We start from the raw sequence: 26,989 nt of genomic DNA, 5'->3' as shown, positions 1-26,989 counted from the left end.
TTGAAATTCGTAATTTGAAAAATGAAATTTCAAACGACATAGCCCGCAGCGAATTAATTCGTTAAAATTATTATGAGCCATTACGAATTAACAAACTTGTTTTTCGATAAATTCTTCTCATCTCAGTTTATAATCTTTTTGAAAATTCCTGAGACTGAAATAAACCCACGTAAAAATTAAAATAGGCATAAGTATCTACGTGATATTTTGTTTATGAAAAAATCTTCTTTCAAGAACGTTGAACTGAACAGATTTCCAAGGTTAAAAATATAATTTTTTACCTTTATTTTAATCGAATATCAAGTCAATTCAATTTTTACGTGTACATCTTATCGCAACTTCATGATGTAAAATCCAGCAGGAAATATTTTCAAGAAACAAATCCTCCACCACAATTCGAAGCTCTGTAAAATTGAAGGAAAAAAAAGTCAGATTTTCCACCGCAAATAATTTGTATTCATTCGATCACACCTCAGATACCATTGTCAAATTGAAAGAAAAACGTTTCTCGTACGTATACTCGTATACCTACCTAATTCGTTTTTCTTTCTTTTTTCTTTACCCAACCACGCGTAAAATTCATCCCTATTACGTCGGCCAATAAAATTCTCCCCATTTGGGTAACACTGCGAGTCTGCGAAGTTGGAAAATCACCGCTTATCGTTGACGCTGGAAGAGGAAAATTGCCCAGCATTTGAGTTTTTCCATCAACTCGGTTGTACATTGTTCAGTTATGATAGGATTTCGACGAATTGATATAATATTTCGCACTCCTACGGGTCGACTTTTTTTATTCATTTTATTCTATTTGGCCTATTTGGTGTTCGGTGCTCACGTGTTTTCGATAATCGAAAGGGCCGAAAGGTCTTCGAAAACTGCCAGTAAAAATTTCATGTTTCTGTATCGTCAATTATTTAATAAAGCAGATTGTCCGTGTCTTGCGATTAAAGGTAAGAAATTTTCAAATTGGTGATTTTGATTTTTTCGTGATTAGATTTTTTTTTTTTTTTTTTTGAAAATTTGGTAAGAATTTATAGAAAGTTATTAGAGTGGGATTTTGTAGTTGTGGATATGTTTTCGAAGACGTTTTACAATTTTTTAGAATTTACTTTTTATCTGTAAATGAGTACCTAATTTGAAGAACAAATTTTTTATTTTTGAAGATGAGTCAATTTTTTTTGTTTTTGTTTTTTTCTTTTATTGTCATTGTTTGAGCTTTTTTGATAGGCCAAATTGAAAAGGATCATTATAAAAGTCTCAAATGATAAAATGTGGAACTATATGTACTTTTTTTTTTTTTTTTTTTTTTTACAGAAATTAATATTTTTGCTTTAAACAGCTGTTATCTGTGTTGTGTGCATCTTGATTTGAAATAAAATTAATTAGATAGAAAAATTCCATTTCAGACAATTTAGTGAACCAAATTTTCATTGATTTCAAACAGACTTAGCTGTATGTTTTAATGAAACCTACTTTCTGAAATTCTATGAGTAGGTATATAAGTTAACAATCAAATTTAGAAGGTAAATCAACAAGTGGCTGATAATTTGAAAGTACCTATGCTAAATTAGTAGTCTAATTTACCAACTCAAATGAAAAAAAAAAAAAACACTATCTCATCCTCCTTTTCCAGATCACTTTTTACCTTTTTAATGAAAGGTTTTATTTTTCAATGGCGCGAGTACAAATTCAATTTTCAAGTATGGAATTTTACAAAGGATTTTTTTAATAATCTTATCACCTTTAATAGACTTTACTACGCAATAGCTTTTTAACCTTTCCCTAAAAATGAAAAAAAAAAGCCTAAACTCAATTAGGGTTAAATTAGTATGTACTTTCAAGGGCAGGTACGTGATTATTTTTTCATTTTTTACCTTCTTGTACAACAAACGACGTAACATCTCGATTGAAATATTCTTGTCTTCTTTTTAAAAGTGAAAAAAAAAATTAAAACTTTCTAGGATTTGCAACTAAATTAGAAATTACTTCCTCGAATATTTTCATAAGTTTTTTTTAGGTAAATTAGGAATTTTTTTTTAATTTTCAAAAAAAATGAATATTAAATTTATTTATTGTTTATACTGTTTTATTATGTAGAATGTGTTGTTTCAACTTTTTTTTTCTCGATAGAATAAGTAGGTATACACCTACGCGATGTTCTATTTGTATTTTATTTTTAGCTCGAGTAGGTATTCGAGAATGAATACTGGGATGCTGTTTTTCCTATTTCAAACTCAAAGCACTACCTAACTTTATATTTGAATTCCATTTCTTTGGTTTTTCAAATCGTTCGCAATTTTCAATGACACTTGAGTTTTATTTTGACCGTTATAAAAGTCTAGCTTTTCGGAGCAATCGAATTCTCACAAAATTTCATTTAAATATTTAAAGTTCGATTGGTTCGGTGAGTATAGTACCTATCTACAGTGTGACTCTAAATGATCGCAATCCCTGCAAAAGAGTAGAATATACAACTTATCTTGTATGGTGTTTTGGTTGTTGCAGTTTTATGTAGGAATGGTACGAGTAATTGAAAGGGCTAGTTGTAGTTGGCCAAAATGTGTCGCGTGTAGAGTGTTTAGTAATGATATGTATTTCTTTCATCTCACGAAGTTTTGAATGAAAGGAGGGGGGTGAGGAGGGTGTAAGAGTCGATTCTAAACAGCTGATCAAAAAAAGTCATAATTTATAACTTATAATCGAACATGATCTCTTTTTAAAATTTGAATACAGAATATATGTCGTTGAATTTTTTTTTTCGATGAAATAAATTTATTCATCTTTAAAATTGAAAGACGTCAATTTCATGCCTGACAAAATGCAAAATTTAAATAATTTCGAGTCAAAAGTTACACAAGTGTGATGGATTTTTAATAAGATTCCAATAATAATTTTATCATATTAACCTCATCTAGTCACAAAATCGATAAAATATCTCGACTATTAAATTAGTAAATTATAAAACGATTGAGTTGGCTGAAACATTAATTGGTTATTTAATTATAACTATCTTTTGGACAATAATTTCCTGTTATAAAACAATTAAACTGAAATTTTTCCTTGTTGGGCTGATTTTACGTGGACGTCGAACGATGACGATGTCAATTTCACTTCAATAGGTCATCGTTATACATTTACTGCTTAGCTTGAGTAAATTTTTTTCAACAGGTACAAAGAAAATAAGCCTAGCTATGCGTTTCATCAATCCTCAAATACGACTTTGCATTTTTTTTCAATTCACAAAAAAAGAACAATTCATCTCAATTTTGTAAGAAGGGTTTCTTACGTAACTTTATCCTGATTCTCAATGACTTCTTGTAAACCGCTAAGTATGTATAGTTCATTTTAGCTGCAAACAATCAAATCTATGAAAAAAAAATTAAATTAAAAAAAAGATGAAGTTCAAATACTTATTAATGTATTAGGTAGTCGAGAATCGTTCATTTCAAACTCTCTCAAAGCAATTTTCAATTTTCATAGATTTTTTTTTATTTTTAATGGGATGAATCTCTAAACAAAAAATGTCTCAAATTACAGACCAACTTTTTTAGAAGTAGGGGGTGGAAGAAGAGGGCAAAACGAGAAACCTCTTCTCAGAAATTTGAAATGTTAAAAAAATTAAAAATGTTAAAATGGTTTCAATGTTGTTTTTTTTTTTAAATAGGAGCGTATTATTGAGTGATAATCGAGAAGTTGTAGGCAGAAAATAAGTTCCAGATATTCAAGCTCATTTTTTGTCCTCGAAAACCTTAGAAAATATTATTATTATTTTTTATGAATTTTGATTAATTAAAATTGGATCTCTTTTACGCCACTCAAGGGTGTAATTAAGTGCCTAGTTTGCGCGAAAAAGGATAAACTTAAAAGTAGGTCTTCACTACTGATAACTTTCAACTATTGTATTCATCGTGAAAAGCTGAGCTTTTCCGCCTTGAAAATTCAGTTTTCAGCTTTTCAAATTTTAGTTATTGATTTCGAATAATTTCCTAGCTATTTTCAGTAAAACCTCGAGAATACTAGATTTGCTTCTAGTTCAATGGTATGAAAATGTGAGTTTTTGATATTCGACCACACAAAGTCCAAACTGAACATTTTAAAATGAACAAATTGGTATAAAAATGATGTGAGTTTTCAGGGGAACTGATTTTATTTTTGTAGTAAAAATTACGATTTTTATTGTTTCATTTTTTGGAATGTAATTTTATTCTAGATGCATAACTTTTTTTCAAATGATGATTTTGCTTTGAAAATCTTGCTTAGAGATTCCGCAAAGTCGAAGGAAACTACCAACTCTCAAAAATACAACATTTAGTTAAAAATACAAATCATTTTTTTGAAAACATCAAAATTTTATTTTATAAACAAATCTATATTTTTTTTACTTTTTTTAATTTAACGTTCGAGTATTTTTTTCTTTCATAAAAATCTTGTTTTTGAACCACAGAATACAAATTTATGTTTCTCAGTCAATAATTTCCCCTTCGGCCTTCTTCATCCCCTCCCCTCCCCTCCCCATTTCTCCCCAAAAAACTACAGATCATTAATTGTTTGTTTATAAGTTATAATTTACCATATTTTCCCCAAAAGATAGACATATGTAGGTATTGATTGTTCACAAATTAAACAACATTACTCTCGTGTTTATTTCGAACTAATTTTAGATTTCACAAAACACGGAATAAGGTATAGGCAACTTTATTAACATATTTTACAATCACCACCGTTGTCATTCAGGAAACGATTGTGCAACCTTATCAACAACTCGAAACACGAGTCACATCTCACATCAGATATTATGTATATTGCTCGTATTATTAGACCTATACCTATTTATTGAAGCAAAATACATGTAAGAGACAAAGCTGGGAAAATTCATTATTCGTATACTATTTGTATCTATACATAAAACAATAAAATCCGACACCGAGCTACATTTCCGCAATATTACAACAACTTATATTATTGAATCGCGGTACACGAGCTTAGCTATTTAGACAAACAAAACACATTTCAGTTCGTATATGTAAGGGAAACGTTAAAGTGACATACGCGAACAAAAACATACCCAAAGGCGTTTTCTACGTCTTTTGGGAATAACGCAAAATCGTAATCGTTATAAAAATGTGAATTTTTTGGACGTCGTCGGTTCCAAAAATGACGCTGTTAAGCTATTAAAAATAATTTCATTTATATCTTTTATGGAACATTGGAACGAAATTTTCAAGTTCACGACTCACATTTCGCTGTATATAACCTATAGCTGAAAATCCTTTCGAAATAACTGTAGGTATATTAACTGGTTTATGTTTAATAAAAGTGTGAAATAATGAGAACAAACATGGCTTACATGTGATTTTTGTAGGTAATCAAAGCAATGGGATTTTTTTTTTTTTTTGAAAAAATATAAGATGAAGGTTAGGCGTAGATATCTGGATTAAATCGAATTCTGGACGAGTTTTCGGCTGAAGCGAAATTGTGCCAAAAATTACCACAGAACTGTGATGGGTTAAACAAATATGTACCTTCGAGGCACGCCAAAAGATAAATGACGTAAACTGAAGACGTACACATGGAGAAATGAATAGCACCTTTGAGAAAATTCCAAAAACTACGCGTACTGAAATCTTTACTCAACGATGACGTTAAAAGTTTTGGGAAAAAGAGCCTTACTCGTAATTTGCGACAAAGCGACGATTAAATAAAAACACTTTATTCGACAAAAAAAATATAATAACTGAGTAAATTTTTTTATTCGACAAATCTGCACAATTGAACCTGAGAAATTTGATTTTCAAAACTGCACTCCACTTTTTTAGAACATAAATTTACGCTAACGAATTTGATAATGATAAAAGAAAAAAAATAACAGACGAGATGGAAAAAGTATCGAGAAAAATATTTTTTTTAGCGAACCACCTTCGTAAATTTTTTAATAAATAGAATAAAATGACGTAAAGATCGATTTGTTATAATATTTATAAGATATCTGTCATAAGGATACGAATACCTATAGCTATAAAGTTGGCTTTGCGGTACACGGTGGGTATATTTCGATGACGTTGGAGAAAAATCGCGCCGATGAATAATCTTTTTATAAAAATCCCTCGGCGAAGTTTAATGTTTATGTAAAGACATACTAGAAAGGAATGTCTGTACGCGATTAAAATTTCAAAATAGGAAATACTCGGCATATTGATAGCTTTTTCGAGTGATCAACGAGGCTTTTATTTTACACTAACCGTTATAAAACACCTCGCTTTACTTGCTCCTGGATGCCGATGGTTTCATTTTGGCTACCTATTTTAAATTTTACTCGCCTATTTTGTATGGTAATTTAAAGAATAATTTAGCCGGCGAGTAGTACTTATCACGGGTACTCGTGTAATAAAAAAATACCCTAGTATACCTTTGTTCTTTTCCATTTTAATGGTTCTCGTTTTTTTTTTTTTTTTTTTTTGTTATTTCTTGTTGGGAAAATCTTTGCATTTTAATATTTTCTTTTTTTAGATCGTTTTGTTTTTCAACGGTTTGATGTTTTGGATGTTGTTTTTTATTGGTACTAAATGTTTTACTTGATGAAATAGGCGTGTATACCTAGTCGTATTGTTTGTAGGTGTGTTTAAAATTTAAAAGATTACGATTTGAAAAGAAAATGCGTCACAAAGGACGAATTAGGTACTCGTGATCTGTAATTTGACTGTAGAAAAATCATGAATTGTTTTCAACGACGATGGATCATTATGAAAAGGTAGGTAAATAATAAGTAGAGTCTACTTTCCTAAAAAAATATGATCCAGAAAACAACACTCGAACTTTCAGGAAGTTGAACTTGATGAATTAATATTCTGGATCAAATTCAAAATTTTCTCCATTTAATTATTATTTAAAAAAAAAAAAAAAAAAATCCTCGTTTGCGAAGGTGTTAAGATGAAAATCCTAAATTTAGTTTACACATCCTATTTTAATTTTTAATTCAACTCCTAAAAACCGCATCAACCTTTCTTATGACTTTTCTGATCAATTTGAGCATCAATTCTTCTTCGTCCAGTCCGAAAAATTTCAGAACTGGTCGAATCCTCGAGGTGATAATTTCTCTACATTTTATCAAAACGATATTTCACCAATTTCTAAAAACGACAAAACACACGCGTTTCATTTCAACCACCATGAAATTTTCGACTCGTTGCTGAAAATATCGAATGGACATCATATCGGCAAAAACACCAGAAAAATTAACAATAAGAGACAACTCGACGGTAATTACCATATTGAAAAACCTACGCTAAACGAACAAAATCTTTGCAATGGGCAAGCGAAATCATCAATAAATTAATTTCATTTCGAATAGGCTATAGGGGTAAATTTTATCACCCGAAATGTCGCATCAGTCAGAAAGTTTCATCGGTCAAGCGAAGCATAATGGAAATTTTATATTTAAAATAATCGATCACGAGAGATTCCTCGTCTCAATAACGACATAATATATTAATTATGATGGTGATACTCCAGCGGTGGTTGAAATTTGTTTTTCTATGACACGTGAACTTTTTTTTCTCTACATAATATATTCTTGACTCGAGTAATTCTGTATTTGCGAGTTGAATTATCAAAAAATATCTACCTATTTGTAAAAAAATCTACGTTAAAAAATACCCCTGTTCTGTCTTTAAAAACCAATATTATATTTTTTATAGATTTAACAAAAAAAAAAAAAAAAAAAAAATTGCAAAAACATCGTGTCTTTTTGCAACCTTGAACATCCAAAGGATTAAATAATTTGTATGAATGGATTTTTAATCTATCGAAACGCTGTTGTGGAAAAAAAATTAATTGCTTCCCTTGTAATTAGGGTTTGTGTCGAATGTTGACACATTTTCATATATTCGGATACCTAACTACCTACATAACTACGCTGTACATACAGATTTAATTGATTTTTTTGCATGTTTGTCCGCGTTATTTCAAATAATCAGGGTTGTACATGTTTAAAACAAAAATGTTTTAAACATGTTTAAAACACGTTTAAAACAACTGAAAAAAAACAGAACAATGTTTTAAACAAAAAAGGCCATTTAAAACCGTTTAAAACAGTGTTTTTTTTTGTTTTAAACGTGTTTTTTTTCAACTCCAATTTCCTAAAAGAAACACGTTTTTTTTAATTTCTTGTTGAAAAAAAGTGAAATTGAACAAACAGTATTTTTAGAGACAAATTTTGTGTTTTGATTCCAATTTTTCAATATTTCTTGAGCTGTATAGCTATTTTATGACGTCACATCTTAAAAATTGATGTCTGATGAACCCAAAACGAATGTATTTGTGTTTAAAACACATTTTAAACGTGTTGAAAACGCGTTTTAAACGCATAGTTTTAAACAAGTAAAAAAAACTGTTTTAAAACAAAAAAAACGTTTTAAACAAAAAAAAACGTTTTTTTTGTTTTTTTTAAAAAAAACACGTTTTTGTACAACCCTGCAAATAATCAACTTGTAATGAATAAAAGAGCCGACAATATGGTCATATATACCTATTTACCGGAAATGGAACTTCGCTATATCATTATTTCAACAAGAAATCAAAACAGTGACGTTATATCCATCGATAATCAAAGTACCTAGGCTATATATTTTGTTTAAATATCAAATTGTATTGTTTTGATACCTACGTCATTTACATTCTACACCAATATCGTGTAATAGAAGCCTTTTTCGGATAATAAATTCGAGAAACGTGTTTCCAGAATTTTTAATGCTCATAAAATTGCCCCTTCGGTTTTGAATGCTGGCAAACCTTCGTGAGTTCGTTTATTTTGAGCTGCTTCATTTCATTCATAGGTATAGATAAGTTGATGTGTGTTTTTTTTTTTTTTTTTTTTTTAAGAAAATTTGACTAAAAACCAATCTTATTTCTGTAAAATAATATCTTTACTTTGAAAAATATTCCAATCGGTACATTGCTGGGTACTTAATCTTTATTATTTACAAATTGAAGTTGATTGCAGTATTCATTGATCAATCTACATTACTGATAAGATTTCTTAAAGACAAATTATCATACGTGAATCGTTCTATCATGTGACATGTGTATTTAAATGAAAAACGAGAGCGTTGATTTGCCTTTTTCTCATACAAACATTTCAAATAAAATCAGTACTATCGAATGGAAAAAACCACTCGACAACTCGTAGGTACCTAATTTTGTTTGTTCATCGCAAAATTTAACAAGTGACTAAGTAAGTAGGCTACGTAAAATTAAGATTTAAGTCTTAAACTCGTAAGTACGATCTATCAAAGTGTAAAATGTAGCTATAACTATACAGGTAAATATACGTAAGTATAACGATCGAAAAGCAGCTTTTACTTTTAGCGTCACGTTTTTCAAAAACATATCAAAGTTTAAGTTACACGGGCGAGTAATAATTTAAAGAATGTACAAAGCTCTAAAGTCTCTCTCGTTGAAATTCATCTAGATACCCTCCTACATTAACCAACTTTATCCACGGTAGCTTATTATCCAAATCCAGCAGAAATTAGTAAAGTGATAGTTCGCATCAGCAACGCATTATAAATTCTAGTGACATTCGTTTCGCCTACTTTCTGCGTTTCCGCTGCGTCAAAATCTGACGTAATTAAAGCTACTTTTTACCGACACCGACGACGACGACGACGACGGAGCTACGAAGACGAAAATGCAGATTTCTAAACAAGCTTAGATAATACACAAGTAATTTCTAACAGAGCTAAGGAGTAATTCGAGTGGTAAAAGTGTACTGTCGCGTCAGGGTGTTCTCTACGCTGATATAAAATGAAGCGTTAAAAATTAATTCCTCGAGCAGCGAAAAGATTCTCTAAATAAGTAGAAGGGTAGAGATAGCTATTAAAGTTGAATTCAATTCTCCGGAGATTCTTCATTAATATCTCGCGAAATACATATAAAAAATTCTGTATTCAGCTACCTACTTCGAGCGTTGCATCGTCGCGTCTCGACGAGTTCAGGGTATTTTGTTTATAATGTGTTTGAATTTTCTTTTTAGGAAAATTTAAGCGGAAACACAATACGTGAGATGAGATTTGGGTACAAAATTGCCAATTACCGCGGGAAAAAATGTTTAGAAAGAGCGAATTGTGAGTAAAAATGGGAACACTTTTCAATGTCAGACTGAAAAAATAAGCTTGGTAGGTAAGTCAGAATATGGTACAAAAAATACTTTTTGGAATCCGAAGTCACAAAATTTCAAGACTCTGCTGGAGAAGGATGAGGAGAGAGCTGAAATTACTTCTTGAAGGAATAAAATAACCGCGGAGTCATACATCCAATATAAACCTTTTGACGTAGGGTGTAATAATCTAAGTAATTATAAACACTAAAAAAATAAAATAAAAAAACTAATTTTGTCTGAGACCTACGAAACCAATATAAAATTATAGAAATAATTTCCAATGTTATGGTAACGGTCAACTTTAAGTGTTTCATCTACTTTGAAGTAGCTAACTGAAATTTTTTAGATTAAGTAGGTAACTTCTAATTTCTTCTCACAAGGAAAATATCAGACTATCAAAGGTCCAATCAGAATGAAAATTTTCTTATGGTATGCATGACATGGAATGTATTCAAAGAGCAATAAGATGCGCCACGTTTGGTTATTCAAAATCCTGTAAAATTTCTGATATTCTGTCAGCATTTTGAAAACCCTGCTAATTGAGACGGACACTGTTTTCAATCAGTGTGTGTTTTCAGACCCAAAACAAGTGTTTGTGACAGACACTGTTTTCAATCAGTGTGTGTTTTCAGACCCAAAACCAGTGTTTGTGACAGACGCTGTTTTCAATCATTGTTTGTTTTCAGATTTAAAACCAGTGTTTGTGACAGACACTGTTTTCGATAGGTTTGTTCGTTTTTATTACTCGGTCTAACCGGGTCTACACTTTCCTTACTCTCCTTACTCCGCTCTCCACTTTTTACCCCTGATTTAACCAAAGACCTATAACAGGTCTCTGGATTTAACCTTACCCGGGTAAGAAACCTGGTTAAAAACGAACAAACCTATTCAGTGTTTGTTTTCAGACCCAGACCCAGGTTAGAACCAGCGATTGTGACAGACACTGTTTTCAATCAGAGTGTTTGTTTTCAGACCAAGGTTAGAACCAGTGTTTGAGACAGTGCTAAATTACTGCCAACTCGAGAGAAATTGGTAATAATTTTTGATAAATTGATGCTAATGGAGTCACTAGTAAAACTATAGGATAAAACTTTCATAAATTTTCTATGATAATTTTCGATTTTTGGTAAATCATCACTAATTTTCAGTAAATTACTGGCAAACTTTGGTAAGTTTGGTAAATTACATACCTACTAGTAATTTTTGGTAAACATGTAACTGGGTAATTTTTGGTTAAAAACTAGTAATTTTTTTGGGAAAATACCGGTAATTTTTTGGGAAATTACTGGTTATTTCCACTTTTTGGGTAAATTACTGGTAATTTTTTAGTTAAATAATGCTGGTAATTTTTTTGGAAAATACTGATAATTCCCGGGTAAATTTCTGGTAATTTCTGAGTAAATTTCTGGTAATTTCTGATTTTTCTGAGTAAATTACTGGTAATTTTTGAGTAAATTACTGGTTTTTTCTGGGTAAATCACTGGTAATTTGTCGGTAAATCACTAATAATTTCTGGGTAAGTTACTAGTGATTTCTGGGTAAATTACTAGTGATTTCTGGGTAAATTACTAGTGATTTCTGGGTAAATTACTAGTGATTTCTGGGTAAATTACTGGTCATTTCTGGGTAAATTACTGGTCATTTCTGGGTAAATTACTGGTAATGTGGGTAATTTGACACTCCTCCCTCCCGCAAGCTTTTATATTTTGATGGCAAATGTTCAAGAGCTTCAAAAACATTCGTCATAAAAAATAAATTTAAAAAAAATTTCTAGTCAAATTAGTTCCTGCATTTGTAATCTAAAGCTACTTATTATGAACGAAATAGACAACTAAAATACAAAACCATCCTCATCGTCTACTTTTTCCCCATTACCTACTCGAAGTATCTCCATATTCCTTCCGTTCCATCGCCTTCTGCCGGTTCACTTTTAATGTATGTAAAATTAATAGACTTCGATTTCCGCGGTACCTGTATAAATTTTGACGCTTGTTATGATTCTTGGGGTTTAAAGTACACGTTTCGCTGAAATATCGCATCGTTAGAAAGGTCGTTCCAGAGTTCGACACGTCAGCTACTTTAACAAAGCTTTAATATATTCATAAAATTCATCCATTAAAAGCGACAAATTGTGTTGCAAAACAGTTCATTGACTTTTCTCTCGAGAAGAGTCAGAGTAAACGTGAAATCAACCAAAAATTCAAATTCAGCGTCCATCAAAACCTAGAAATCTATATACATTTTGACATGTTGTCAAAATTTTCATGCTTACCTACACGACTTACACGAGGTTTCAGTCTCCTTTTCTCTTCCTTCTTTTTCGTAAAAATCGAAAAAAAAGCAATAAAAATGTGTTATGCATACCAAAATATATGTTTCCAGATTCCCTGAATTGGTCCTTGAAATATCGATATGTTTTCAACGTATATCAATGATGACGAGCCTCTCCCCCTCCAGCCTTGGAAATTAAAATGTGTTCTAGAAATAAGTAGGTAGGTAGGTATAATGTAGGTAATACTGAATGATACGTTTTCAATCACTTCGAGTTTATGCGCTTGTTCAAATTAACCAAAACTTACTGATGAATAACGTAATTTTATCAACATTACCTATTTATACCCATTGATCATAGGTTATTTTGTCTTCAGAAGGCTACCAAAATTGCATTTGATTAAATCCATTTGAATCAATTACTTGCACGTATGTATATTTTTACCCATATGACAGGTAGTTTCGACTTATTTATTCAGCTTCTTATTATATCTTCGCTAGGTATGCTAAAAATACTCAAGTACGTACTTCCATTTTCTTATTTTTCTTATCATTAATTTCAACGAAAAGTGGTAAAAAAAATACGTTACATTCACGTGACTTGAGATTGAGAACCTGCTCTTGTATAGGTACCACGAATTCCCCATATAATTTTTCATTAATCAGCTTCCTATTTTTGACGTTTTAAAAGAGAGTAAATCTGGACCTTAACCTTATGCAAAATCATCTACGTAATAAACAGGTGCATTTTTACTTCTCGATGCATGACTACCTACCTACCTACCTACCTACCTACATACCTACACCCCCCCCCAGACAATTTCTCATTAATCAGCTTCCTATGAGTAAAGTGGACCTTAAACTTGAGACAAAATCTTAACTAATAAACAGTCACCTGCTGCATCCTTCCTTCCTGAAGAGCAGATAAACACCCCTTCCTTTGTACTTTGTCCCTTTCTAGTGCCCAAGAACACAAAGGACGGTAGTGAAGTGGTGAAAAACACCGGCACCGGCATTCAGCAGCAACCAGTCGAGAACAAAAGGCAATGACGAATCTTACACAAAATCGCTCATTCGCACTCGCAGGTTTTATCGTTTCAACGCCAAGCAGGTTAAAGGTCACCTAATTTTTTCACTTGTTCTGATGAATACCAAAAGAGCGATAATATGAGATAAAGTAACCAGATTACAATACGTGGTAAATAAAGTAGTGGGGGGATTGGAAATTTATCTGCATGAATAATATTTATTCGTCGTGTAGATAAGTAATTTTTACGTTCGCATTTTCAAGTCGAATTCGTTGGGCGAAAGATCTTCCGATGTTCGCTTAAAAGTTTGAAAAATCCGGCGCGAATTTGTCGTTATTGTTTTTTCGGTATCGTGTTAATTATAATTTTTGAGATGACGAGTATATCGATAGAATATCAAGTGATGAGATTCCTTGTTATGGATTGTATAATTTGAGTTTTCGTTTCGTGAGCTAGGTATATAGTTAAGAATCTACGATATGATTCAAATAGCAAATATGGAGAGCTTTCGAACTGCTCATTTTCGAAAAGTTTACGGTTTTCGGCGTAGTTCTTTTTTGTGTTGTTTTTTCATCCTGTTCTACGCTATGTATTTAATCACCGGAGCTTTAATGTTCGCCGCTTTGGAGTCGCCTATGGAGAGAAAAGCTCAGTATAAAGCCAAAGAAAAGTTAACTCAATTTTTAATGGAGCATTCTTGCATCTCAAGTACGTTATTAATACCTACACCTACCTACCTTCCTACCTATCGTAGTTTCTCTCTGTTTGACTTTGCAACTTATGCGGGTGGAGATGGATTTAAATACAGATATCTTCTCGTATAATTGGGTATCTTCTTGTGTACTTTTTTCTGCATAAATCAGCTTATTTTTACCTTCGAGTCAATATTTTTTGAGTAAATACAATTAGTAGGATATCTCCTATGCTTTTACATTATGGTTGTATAATTCGACGAATACCTATCTACCTAAATTGGTGCGAGAAATTTACATAATATACGTATGAATGATGAGCTCTTTATCGAAAACCAATCAGATCAGTCACGTGAGAAGAATCGAAGTAAACCAAACAATAAAATGTTGAGAACCTTGATCTTAGATAAGATAGGTGTAGTATATTTACATTATCTTCGTGTAGGAAATAATTACTCGCATTTTAAATAAATATTCGTTATAGGTATTTCAAATCTCCTTCAGTTAACACGAATTTCTATAAAATGAAGAAATGACGTTGAGCACTGTTAAGATGATAAAATAAAAACATTATTCACCTGCATTGATAAGATTAGGTAGGTAATTAGGTATCCTCTCACGTTCCCCCTTGTCCACACAGTGTTGGCAACATTGGTTTCAAACTCAGTTTTCTCCAAACCTCTTCAAAACCCAAGTGTGGTACTTCCCTTCCCTCCTTTACCATCAAATCAACCTTTTGATGAGTTGACCCATTTTGATGAATGATCCAAAGGGCAATACACTGACCTCAGTTAGATTTTCACGTCCCCAAAATGGGAATTTTATCGTTGATTTTTAAAGTTTGTCACTAAAAAATACTTACTTAATTTTTTTTGACAGTTTTGTTTACATTTTTTTTAAGATGATTTTTCCAGTCATTTTTATGAGGACGTTTTCGATTTTTTTTTTTTTTTTTTTTTTTGAAAAAAAGGTGAAAAGTTCAATCTAGTTTTCATCATTTTTCATTTTAAAGTTCCTATTTCTTTGAGTAACGTAATCATCCAAAGAATTTTTCAATTTTTGAAATAGGTACCTACCTCAATATTAACAGGTTTTTTGTCCTTTTTTTTTTTTTTTTTTAGATTTTTGCAATTTTACAGTAATATTTTTTCTTAGTTTGTCCTGGCTTTTCCTCCTCAAAATGTTTTATAATAAGTGTTACATCCTCCATCCTCCCCATCAACACTTTTTTCCTTTAGCATGAGTCGTAAAATTCTAAATTTTTTCTCAATTAAAAAAAAAAAAAAAAATCAATTTACCAAATTTCAATAAAGTACCTATTAGATTTATTTTTTTTGTATGTTTATGAAACAAGAATGGCATTTTGTTTCAATTTTTCATCAAAGTCAAGTCCCTAGTTATATGCATGAAATTTTGAAATTGTAAGTTCTCAAATTACAAATCAAATTTTTACCAATCTCTTGGATTTTTTTCGAAAAAAATGACCCTGAAAAATCGTTGTAAAAAAAATTATTTTATCTGACTACAAAACTTCAACTGCTCAATCGGATTTTATTTTATTTATTCATTTTTGAGAGGGATCAGGGTTGAAATAATTGAGAAACATTTTATAAAATCCAAAATTTAATCCCTTGTCGGATTAAATTTTAAGAAGTGCCACAAGGAGATGATTTTATCCATCTCAAGATCAATTAAAGAAGCCGAACTTCTGAAATATTTGTCTAGGTAATTTTTATGAGAACGTCTGTTTCGTTAATTTCTCACATATTGCAAAAAAAAAAGGGCAAACAAGTTCATTCCTAATCTAATCATTTGGTTTCAAGATAATAACCCAATTACGTCTACAGCGTCTGAAAAAAAAAAATGGTAGAAACTCGGGAAAGTAAATTTTTACATTGTGTGGTAATTTTTTTTCTTTCTGTAGAAAACAAAAAATACGCAGCGGGTAGGTATAGTGGCACATGGGAGATAGCTATAGATACCTACTCGATTTCTTCGAATCGAATTTAGTTATTTTTATACATTATGTAGAATTTCATCGAAATTACATTGTATTATGGTACTGCGCGATATCAATATCTCGATTCGATGGATTTTCCAATGCACATCCACATGGTTACTATAATATGTTCACCTTGTCAGCCAAATCTGTGCTTTCATATCACGAAACCCAAGCTAAGTTGAAATGTTATCGTGATAAGTTAATATTCAATGTTTTTCTGGCAATTTACTACTTTCGTTGAGAGCAAAACTCTGTATATTGAAATGCGGCGCGGTGCGTTTGCGATATAGACATTTTTGCACTCTTTTTGTTAGATGGAAAAAAATTGATACGACGCATTTTTCGTTTAAAATTTCCTTACATTATTTTTCCATTTCCTTTTAATAGAAAATTTTACAAAATGGGAAAAAATGATCGAGTGAATGAGAATGATGCACTTCTCTATTCTTAGAATTCATTAAGGGGTAATTTTTACAATTCATTGTGATTGGTATCTTCAAAGTTTAAAGTTGAAACCTTCTAAAATACCACTTGCAAATGTTTGACAACGTTTTGAACAAAGTAGGGTAAAATATCAATTTTTAGCGACTTTTATTTCATTTATTTTTTTTTCAAAATTTCTAACAAAATAAAAAATGTTTTTTAATCTAAAAATGGATTCTTTGAATTGATTAGGTAAAAATTTGTTAAATTTATGGTAAAATTGAAATGTTTAAATTTGGAAAAAATTTATTACCTAAAATAAAAAGCGAAAAACTTTTCAAAATGAAACAAATTTTTTAAATTTAAATTTCGAATAAAATTTATTTAAATTTGAAAACATTTTAACGTTGAAAAAAACTTTGGCTTGAAATAAGGAGCAGGATTCAATTCAATGTTGTTTTATAATTTATTCGTATCGTGATGGGACGTAGTTCCTTGAACCAAAACAGCTCTTTGCAACCGGCCAAAAATCATTTTTCAAACATTTCCTTAAATTGTGTAAATTTGTTTCTTGAAATTTTCTCGAATGACGTGTCGAATTAGGTAGTAGGTAATTAAAATTTTTTAATCACAATTTGCGTCTCGAATTATTAAAATCTGCGTCAGATTTCAGATTTGAACGAGAGTTGTGAAGAGAGGGAATGGGTAAGAAAATAGGATGGCGCGATCATCATCATCGATAAACACCCTATTATCGAGTTGATGCTATGAAACAAAGATTAATGAACTTGCGCATATCAAAATCGTACATACCCATACCTTTTTATAAAATGTGAAAATTACGTCAAAATAACATCATTATAATTTATTATAATATTCGACGAATTCATTCATTCATGATCATTTCGAACTTTCAAAGACATGGCGACCTAATCAACGATCTTTTTTTTCTTCTTATGTTACAGAAAAAGAACTAAACGATCTTCTGACGGTGGCTCTGGAAGCGAACAATAATGGAGTCAGTTTTGAAGGCAATGATTCATATGCATATCCTAGCAGCGAATCGAATTGGTCATTTTCTCAAGCTTTATTTTTCACGGTTACCATTTTGACTACCATAGGTTAGTTGAAACAGAATTGAATACGATAAAGTAAAATTCTACCTACCAAGTTGACAAAAAAAAAAATCGTTTCAACTCGTATGAATTTTTTTCTTAAAGACCCAGAAAAAAACAATAGGATTCTTTAGTACATAAATTTAGTCTAGCATAAGAATTGAAGGGGCAATGATTTTTACACTATTTGCAGTGTTCTACTGTTCTAGCGTCTTCAAATTTGGACATATACCTAATACATTTGACATAATTTATACAACTTTTATATCTTACGCTTTATTAACATTTGATATTTTTTTGTTAACACAGGTTATGGACGAATAACTCCCAGGACGACAGCGGGCAAGATATTCTGTATATTATACATCATTGTAGGACTACCTTTGACATTGACCCTCGGCACAGCGGTAGTACAACGAGTAATGATACCCATACTCATATTCGAGCAATTCCTCCACAAAAAGCTGGTCCATACAATGACTCCATTTCAAATAAAAATGTTACACTTCATCGTAGTTACTGCGTTCCTACTCATATTTCTGTTATTCATTCCGGCATATGTATTTTCAACCATAGAACCAGAATGGAATTATCTTGATGGACTATACTATTGTTTTATCACGTTGACCACTGTTGGATTGGGTGACTATATCCCAGGAGATGTGCCTAATCAGCAGTATAGAGCGTTATACAAATTTTTTTCCACTGGTACGTATCTATCTACGATAATTTACAAAGCTATCTTTATTGGTATATCCTACTTATTTTTTCTAATATAAATATGTTTATCGTTTAGGTTATTTGTTCTTTTCGTTATTATGCGTTCTCGTCATCGTGACCATGTTCAACGACATCCCTCAATTAAACATAGGAGTATTGTTCAATCTGGAAAGCGATACAGATGGAGACAGTTCCGAAAGGGTTCATTTAAACCGACGCCGTTCTTCAGTACGAAATTACACTTCAGCAAGTACCAACGATTTAGTAGGCTATGATCGAGTTACTACACAAACAAGCTTGCCAGAATCTGTCGAGCCTTAAGTAAAGATAACACGTCGTACCTATGATGAAGGGTATGGGAATTGTTTGATAGATTTGACGAACTGACCCGACAGAGAGTACCTAATTTATTTTCCATCTTGGTTGAGAAAAAAAATGACTCGATCTTTTCTCTGAACGGTGTAGAAAGTAGCGGGGGAAAAAACCGTTGAATATGAAAGCAAACAGATACCTACGTAAATATTTGTATTCGTGTGTATTGGTGCCTACAATTTCGGTGTAGTTTCCTAAATTATCAAACAAGGGGATGAAAATACCATAGGTAGGTATTTGCAGTTTATAAAAATAAACAAAATACCAACTAAAAATATTTCAAAGAGTGGGAAAGGCTAAAGCGCTTAAAGTCATTTTAAAATGCGAATGTAGAATTTTCGATGACCCATTTCACGGAATTACCTACCAAAAAACAGATGGAAGTGAGATAAATTTGGTACATTTGGGGTAAATTTTCTTGAGACTGCCGTTCGAGTTACGGAATCGTTGCATTTAAAAAAAAAATAGTAATAATAAAAAAGGAAAAAAACATACGACCATTGGCTTTTTAAAAATAAAACGTTCGTAATCTATAGAAATATTATCCCTTATTGTCTTCTTGTTACACGCGATTACCTTTCTTGTACCTAGTCGTCTTAAGGAGTTTATTACGTACATATTTTAATTTTTGTTGATTTTTTTTACTAATGACTGGTTGTATTTGTGTGTATGAATGAGATGTATTTTTTTTTTAAAATAATGTTTTATTACAAAATTACCATTAAATTTACTGTATGTGTCAAATGATGAATTCCCTAGTCACCAAGTACGTATTGCATGGTGGTATTCCTGTGAGCAAGTAGTCCAATTTTTCAACAAAAAAAAAGTTTAATTTTTTAAAATAATTTGACTTTTGTGTGTTGATTTTTTTTACGTACCTATGTAATTAAATACTTAATAAATACTCGTATGTAGTTGTATATGGTATGTACGTGAAATGTAATACTTAATACTTATCTTTCGAGTTGTAATTGCATTTATTTTAAACGTCGACACTCAAAATAACGTAGGCGAATAGTTGTAAAAACCAACTTACATTTGTGCCAAAAATTAAAATCTAAAACAAAAAATATCTTTTCACGTTCTGGAAGTTGATGGGAAGGGATGGGGTGGAGGGGGGGTGATCAAAATGTCATTTGGATGATTTGGAAAATTTTTAGCACGTAAAGAAAAAGGCGAAGTATAGGTACTCTTCTTTTAATAATGGTTTCAAAAACTTAGCCAAAGAGCTGATTTTCTCATGGTATCGAATTTTTTTCTGTTTTTGTTTTTATGAAAACTAGTTAGCCTATTGTTTGTTTTGTTTGTTATCATTGTACGAAAATTCAAGAATATTTCTCGCATTAATTTATCATTGATAAATAACAATAATGATGCTGATGCAATTTTACTGATATGTATTTTGTACTTGAATTTTTTTAATAAAATGTCGTTGAATTGGAAAAAATCGAATTTTTAAATCCCTGATTTTTATTATGATTTCAAATGAATTCATTTTTCGAAACTCTGAACGAACTTTGACTACTTACGCAAAAAAAAACATTTTTGAAATAACATCTTAAAATAGTGTTCATGTTTGGACTTGGAGTACCGGTGATGAGGGTCCAGTTTGGTTGAATATTCAACATTTTTTAATTTTTGAAAATCTTTCAATTTTTTCTCAAAGTGAAGCAAACATTCTAAATTCTTTGGCGGGATAAGCGAATGATGATTGATTGAACGTAATCGCCTAATTGGCTGATGAAAATTTCCTGCTAGACTGAGTGGACGTAAATTCCAAAAAGGCTATACAATATGAAGAAAGCGCTAAGAGAGTTCGCATCAGGTATTTTTATTTAAAAATGATGAAAATTAAAATCATTTGAATTATTTTGATTTCAAATTTTTTTAAATTTGATAAATTATTGAAAATGAAAAAATAATTATTTTAAATTTTTATCGCAACGCGCGCAAACCGGCAAACGTGTGACGTCATTGTTGATCTTCGCCGCATCCACCAACGAAATAATCGGACAGGTTGTTATACTACGTCACAACTGTCACAAGATGTATTCGAATATTTATTTTCAATTTTTTTCAGTGAAATCGCTTTGTTTTAAGACATGTGCTCATTATTTGACTTTAACAAGAAATAATTATTCATATTTTATTATTTTACAAAACTTTTAACGAGTATTTGAGCAAAAAAATCAAAATGATTATGTCTTATCATTTTCACTTTTTTAAACCCAAAAACACTGCAATCCAACAAAAACATCGTATACCTTGCGGTTACAATGTTGGCATCAAAAATTTTCACGAGACAATTCATCATGGTGAAGTATATAATTCCACATTATTGTGAGTTTATTTGAAAATAATTAGGAATTCGTCCAATTAATATCTTCGGTAACCATGCCACGACGTGGAGTACAACCTCAGGGGTTGTTCAGTAAAGTAAGTTGATAACTGAAAGCTTTATAACTCACTACATTTAATATTTCTTCTCTCAGTCGTGTCGTATCTAAATACCTCTATCCTGCGTAAATTCACTGTAATATTTCTCATCCCGCCGTTCATTTCATGGTGAAATGTTTTCTGAATTATTCATCCAACTCTCCGTGTTTCCTGCGGTGTTTCATTGTCCTAAAATATCTATGTTGAAGCCTCCACCTATGTTGGCAAAAATAATAAGATTTCATTTCGTTTTCAGCGGCTGTACATCGATGGTAAAGACCATTTATTAGGAAAATTGGCTTCCTACGTTGCTAAAGCTTTACTACAGGGTAATCGTGTTGTAGTATTCAATTGCGACAAAATCAACATCGCTGGCAGTTTCTATAGGTATGTGTTTTTGATTTCGAGTCAACGTACTCTTCTCAAATGTTTTGATAATGTTTATTTTTCATTTACAGAAATAAAATTAAGTACTTGTCGTTCTTACGTAAACGTTGTAATGTCAATCCAGCCAGAGGACCTTATCACTATCGTGCTCCTCGATGCATTTTCCGTAAATGTGTTAGAGGTAAATATTGATCAGACCGATGCATTTTATATTATTAACACGTCTATGATTACGAATCTTACCTACATTATTTGATTCACTGTGATGAAATTTATGTAATGAGATGTGGTTGAGATCCGATTTTCGTTTATTTTTAACTTTGATTCTAGCGTAATGATTATAATTGAATGAAATTACCTACATTATTTGATGCTAAATGATGAAAATTTTCAAATGATGTGCTAGAAATTTCGGATAACGGTTACGATGATTAAAAACATAACCTTACCTACATTATTTGAAAGTAATGAAACTACTTGATTAATGAGTAACCAAATTTAATGTCTGCTGTTATGATCTGATCACTGTCAATGATATTTGCCTTAGATTTCTCGAATACATCTAATCTATGTTTAGCTTACCGTACTAATTTTATTTTGTTTCAGGTATGATTCCTCATAAAACCACCCGAGGTGACCGTGCTCTCAAACGTCTTAGAACTTTTGAAGACATTCCCGCTCGTTACACGAAACAAAAAACTTTCGTCGTACCTCTCGCTATGCGTGTCCTATCTTTGCAACTGGGCAGAAAATACTGCACTATTGATCGTCTCTCGCACGAAGTTGGATGGAAATATAAACACGTTATCGAAGATTACGCTAAGAGAAGAGTCAAGAGAGAAGAACTTAACGCCAAGAAATTATCCGTGAAAAGGGTAAGTTATTTATTAATCGAGCATAGATGTATAGCTCGATTCAATTATAATCTCAATCATTGTTTTTATTTTACAGAAACTGACCAGAAAAGCTAAGAAAGTCGCCAAGAAGGCATTGGAACCTTATAACGAAATCATTCGTCAATACGGATACCATGCTTAATGTTATGACCTGTTTTTCTTTTTTTCAAATAAACCACTGTAAAAATGCTTCCATCATTTTGTTGAATTGTTTTTGTATTTGGTTTGCAAACGATGTTCGAAACTTGTAGCTCAGTTCAGAATTGTAAAATTGATATTTTGAGATTCGCGAGAAATTTATTTTTCGAATGTTTCTTATTCTGCATATTTTAAACTTGATTTCAAAACATTTTTTTCGTCGAGTTCGATTCATTTTTTGAGTGTACGTAATCATTAGTCGAGTTGTTTAGAAATACGAATTATTTGCGCATTTCATCTTTTTGTTTGTAAATAATTTAAACTTCGATACGTTAAAACATCTGCATTTTGCTCCCACTTCGTTACTGGCTTACATAGATGCATTACGTGTGACATGATTTTGAAATAGTGCGTTTCAAATAGTGGTGACTTGATTTTCAAATTGTGAGTTTTTCGGGAAGTGTATTGATTGAATTTCCATTCTTTTTTGTTTAAAAATTTCCATGTTCGGTTGCAAACATGAAGAAAATAACCGATACAGATGACAGTGATCTGCAGGAATTCAGGAAAGCTGTATTGTCTCAATTTCAAGCAGAAATTCTGGTAAGTGAAAACCAATTATGGATCAGCATTGATTCGTATGTATGCTTATCTACGTAACGGAATACCTTTTGTAAAAATCGAGTAGACAACTTATCCAGTTGTTCTTGGAGTAGTGTAGCCGTATTTATCATGCAAATCTCAAAATTATACTCTTCATGACTTGAAAGATTTTCTCTTCGAGAGAAAGAGAAAACACCAGAAAACACTCGATCATTCATTATTTGCAATTGCAAGGATTTTTTCAACCCCCGCCCGTCCCTGATCGGCTGATCAACATCGTGATGTTAAATAAGTTGCATAACTCATTTGCCGGAATTTCGTAAATTTTGATTGGTGAAAAGTTGACACGAGCGTCTGGAGTCTGACATTACACAAAACCTATCCGCCAATCAGAATCTGTTAGGGAGGAGTTTCTCGTTATCACGTTTGAATATCATATTATCAGATGCTAACGAACTCAATTTTGAAAAAAAACATCAAAAATGTAAAATTTCTATGATGAAATAGATGAATAAATAAAATTAATATACTTCCATCAATTCAAATGTCGCTTTGAAAATGAAAAAAAGTAAAAACATGTCCAAATTGACTTGGTAAGATCACTAAGATCGTTGATTTTCATGTGTGTGTTGTGATGTTACTGATTATTAAAAGAATACGTAATGAAAACGGTTTACTTAGTTTTTTATTTATCTAATTTCAATAGTACCTATGACATTTGTGCGGAAAGATTTTGCGAAATATACAGCACTTCGAACGCATTTGAAGAAAATAAATTCATACTCTTGAAACATCATCCATTCAAGACCTCGTACTTGGGAAGAAGGAAGGCGTTTTCAAATTCAATTGCTCACACTTCTCAAAGTCCTTCAATTTAATTATTTAAATCATTATTATAATCATCATCTTCTCTCTTACTTATACTTTACCAGTTCGCTTTTTCTGAAATCTGAAATGAATGATGTTTCAAAGTGAGATTGACTGTTATCTATTTTGGTAACAAACTACTTTTTCAACATACATAGTATGAGATTTAAATTTTGTGATTACTTCATTATTTTCATTTCGTGCTGAATTAAACAGTCATCTACGTCTATTTTTTTACTTTATTGATCATTTATACATTCAAACTAGTTCGAATTGAAAGGATGATGATAAGCACAAAAATAAATAAAGTGCTACTTGCAATATGATTGGCGGATAGGTTTTGTGTAATGTCAGACTCCAGACGCTCGTAAAGTAGACTAGAGCAGCGACTCTGGTGAATAAAACTTACAACTATTTCCTTATCATTCTCCACTTCCTTATCAACATGTGTTTTTGATTGAGCAAAATTGTGCCATAATTGTGCCGAAATTTCTTCAAATTTGAAATCATCTAGGAAAGTTCTGTTTCATTCTATTCATGACTTTATTATCCAATCGAACAAAATGTTATCCGTGATAACTTTTGTAAAAAATAATTTTCATGCCGGAGCCGATTTCTATTCACAATCTCGTACTGCGCCCGGTCTTGATGAAGAAGGTAAACCTTGTAGAGCTTGTAACGATTTTAAATCGTGGTTCAAAAATCAAAGCGTAAGCATTCTAACTAATCTATCATATTTTACTGCTATGAAGTCACTGACCCATGTGATGTTTACAGGAAGAAGACCACAAAAAGAAAGAATGCCCTTTGACGAAGAGCGAACTAGGTAAACTAATAATTTATTCTGATAAATCGGATAACAAAGATTTCCATATTGAATAACTTAATAAATGATACAGGTAATAGTACGTGGGGCGTTCTTCATACCATGGCCGCGTATTACCCCGAAAAACCGACTCCTGATGATCAGAAAGATATGAAAGAATTTTTCCGAATTTTTTCGAGATTTTACCCATGTTCAACCTGTGCTCGAGATTTCAGCAGATTGTTAGTCGAATCAGTTGAAATTGTAAATTCTACTTGTTAAGTGATTCTCCTACTTTAATCTTATTCTTTTGTTTTTTAAGGATAACGAAAGAACCTCCGAGAACTGAGTCCCAAAACGAATTGAAACATTGGTTATGTTGGGCTCATAATCAAGTAAATAAGAAATTGGGTAAACCGCGATTCAATTGCGCCTTATTAGACGAACGTTGGAAAACCGGATGGAAAGATGGATCATGTGATATAAAGGGAAAATAGTCGACTATATTGTTACCAAATTTTGTTATACGAGTAAGTTATGAAACTTTACTTGCATTTTAATTAAGTAAGTGCTGGTTTTATTGTTTGTTTAATTACGAATAAATCTTTCATTTTACGATTAATTCGTCGAATCATGTACGTTCGATTTTTTTCTACGTCGAAAAGGATTTGTAAATATGGTATTTAAATTTCTAATTTTATACGTAGTAATGATGACGAAATTTTAAACTGTGTTCCATCAGTATGAGAACTAATATTTGTACAAATCACTGTACAGATTTACTAATTGTAAAAATCATTCTTTTTTTTTAAATGTTGTATTTTAGGTATCTACGAGTATTACGTTTCGTTGTTTTAAATTTGTTAAAATTGCACTGAATTATTGAAAATAAATCATTATTTAATTGATTCATATTTGAGTATCAATTATTATTATTATTTTAAAATATTCATTCGGGTTAGAATCAGAGTAAATCAAACCGACGTATTTTTAAACACACATTTTATTTCTCCTAAACTGATCGACAGTTCTGTTGCCTTTAAAAAAATTCAAAATACGTGAGACATACGTATGAAATAATAATTCACAATAGGTACGTATTTGTTCGCTAGACTTGAATAGTAAATTTTCAATTTCCATCTTCACTTGGTGAAATTTTTTTTCAAGTTTAAAAGATCTGCCCGAGGCTATAAAACTGCTCAAAATTGTTCTAAACAGTTTATGATCAATTCGACAGATCATCAATTTGATATAATACCTACCTAATTTTAGCTTTCTTGATTTTTTCTCATTTCCGGTCCCACATTTGATTTTTAAAAATTCACTAAAAATCAAAAATGCACTTCAACGACTGAAATTTTTGGAGGTGGTATATTTTTAAAATGCTCTATCAATGTAACTTCGTCCTGTTCAAAAAATTGTGTGCCAGTTGAAATAGGTGTACCTCTCTTATGAGCAGTGAGTTGTGGGTACGTAGTACGTATTGCATTTTCAGAAGCAATCTGAACCTTCTCAATAATTCTACGAGACTCCTATTTTTCATTACTTACCGAGTAGAAGTTTTTTCCTTGAAAATTATTTTAGCTTATCAAAAGATAGGTATCGCTGTTCTATTCTATATCTACAAATTTTTGAATAAATTTACGCGAAAAAATGAGCGTTATTTTTGTCTCAAATATCAAATAGGTACTGTTATGATCCATTGTCAATCATACTTGAATGAGTAAAAAATATGTAAGTATTTCTCTTGCTGTCATATTACCTACATAAGGACGAGTAGGTACATGAAAAGATGAAAAAAGTTCAAATCTTGTGCATACATATGTAAGGGTCATAATTAAAAAAGATTACATTTGAGGATGATTAATACCTATTTCAATTACAGCTACTTCACTTAAATTGTAACTCAGCCCTTCTTATCGAATTCACACATATTTAAAGGTAAGTAGATGAATATATTTCCAATTTTAAAGATTCAAGTGATTATAATGAAGAAGCAATTTCCAACGCGAATGATTATATAGAACACCAGACATGAAAAGAATTGAGTCACCATTTTAGTTGAAAATTACGACAAA

General features: G+C 31.3%; 3 protein-coding genes across 6 annotated transcripts; all 3 read left to right on the top strand.

Annotated features, from left to right (window-relative positions):
* The first annotated feature begins 718 nt into the window (after positions 1-718).
* LOC135848868 (potassium channel subfamily K member 1-like) lies at positions 719-19,743 on the top strand. Of its 2 annotated transcripts, none has more exons than XM_065368941.1 (4): positions 719-950; positions 17,538-17,693; positions 17,997-18,395; positions 18,484-19,743. In XM_065368941.1, the coding sequence occupies exons 1-4, from the start codon at positions 734-736 to the stop codon at positions 18,726-18,728; spliced, it is 1,017 nt and encodes a 338-aa protein (XP_065225013.1). In that variant the 5' UTR covers positions 719-733; the 3' UTR covers positions 18,729-19,743. The 2 variants fall into 2 exon arrangements, with proteins under 2 accessions (XP_065225013.1, XP_065225012.1); XM_065368940.1 differs by lacking the exon at positions 719-950 and adding an exon at positions 13,697-14,163.
* A 1,312-nt stretch (positions 19,744-21,055) lies between these two features.
* Positions 21,056-22,693, top strand: LOC135848869 (large ribosomal subunit protein uL13-like). Its single transcript, XM_065368942.1, has 5 exons — positions 21,056-21,215; positions 21,472-21,602; positions 21,674-21,783; positions 22,209-22,477; positions 22,554-22,693. The coding sequence occupies exons 1-5, from the start codon at positions 21,174-21,176 to the stop codon at positions 22,638-22,640; spliced, it is 639 nt and encodes a 212-aa protein (XP_065225014.1). The 5' UTR covers positions 21,056-21,173; the 3' UTR covers positions 22,641-22,693.
* Positions 22,694-22,986: 293 nt separating this feature from the next.
* LOC135848870 (FAD-linked sulfhydryl oxidase ALR-like) lies at positions 22,987-25,823 on the top strand. Of its 3 annotated transcripts, none has more exons than XM_065368944.1 (4): positions 22,987-23,239; positions 24,884-24,932; positions 25,006-25,153; positions 25,234-25,823. In XM_065368944.1, the coding sequence occupies exons 1-4, from the start codon at positions 23,156-23,158 to the stop codon at positions 25,406-25,408; spliced, it is 456 nt and encodes a 151-aa protein (XP_065225016.1). In that variant the 5' UTR covers positions 22,987-23,155; the 3' UTR covers positions 25,409-25,823. The 3 variants fall into 3 exon arrangements, with proteins under 3 accessions (XP_065225016.1, XP_065225015.1, XP_065225017.1); XM_065368943.1 differs by lacking the exon at positions 22,987-23,239 and adding an exon at positions 23,420-24,816; XM_065368945.1 differs by lacking the exon at positions 22,987-23,239 and adding an exon at positions 23,682-24,763.
* Positions 25,824-26,989: the final 1,166 nt, after the last annotated feature.

Source organism: Planococcus citri, chromosome 5 (assembly GCF_950023065.1).
Source record: "Planococcus citri chromosome 5, ihPlaCitr1.1, whole genome shotgun sequence".
NCBI lineage: Eukaryota > Metazoa > Arthropoda > Insecta > Hemiptera > Pseudococcidae > Planococcus > Planococcus citri.
This window is presented reverse-complemented; position numbering and strand designations above follow the sequence as displayed.

Coding starts and splice junctions, on each gene's coding strand:
- LOC135848870 (XM_065368943.1), top strand. CDS start 24,670: ATGTTATCCGTGATAACTTTTGTAAAAAATAATTTTCATGCCGGAGCC. Junction 24,817..24,883: donor CGTGGTTCAAAAATCAAAGC/GTAAGCATTCTA, acceptor TGATGTTTACAG/GAAGAAGACCACAAAAAGAA. Junction 25,154..25,233: donor GCTCGAGATTTCAGCAGATT/GTTAGTCGAATC, acceptor TTGTTTTTTAAG/GATAACGAAAGAACCTCCGA.
- LOC135848869 (XM_065368942.1), top strand. CDS start 21,174: ATGCCACGACGTGGAGTACAACCTCAGGGGTTGTTCAGTAAA. Junction 21,603..21,673: donor ATCGCTGGCAGTTTCTATAG/GTATGTGTTTTT, acceptor TTTCATTTACAG/AAATAAAATTAAGTACTTGT. Junction 22,478..22,553: donor AGAAATTATCCGTGAAAAGG/GTAAGTTATTTA, acceptor TTTATTTTACAG/AAACTGACCAGAAAAGCTAA.
- LOC135848868 (XM_065368940.1), top strand. CDS start 13,935: ATGATTCAAATAGCAAATATGGAGAGCTTTCGAACTGCTCATTTTCGA. Junction 14,164..17,537: donor GGAGCATTCTTGCATCTCAA/GTACGTTATTAA, acceptor CTTATGTTACAG/AAAAAGAACTAAACGATCTT. Junction 17,694..17,996: donor TACCATTTTGACTACCATAG/GTTAGTTGAAAC, acceptor TTGTTAACACAG/GTTATGGACGAATAACTCCC.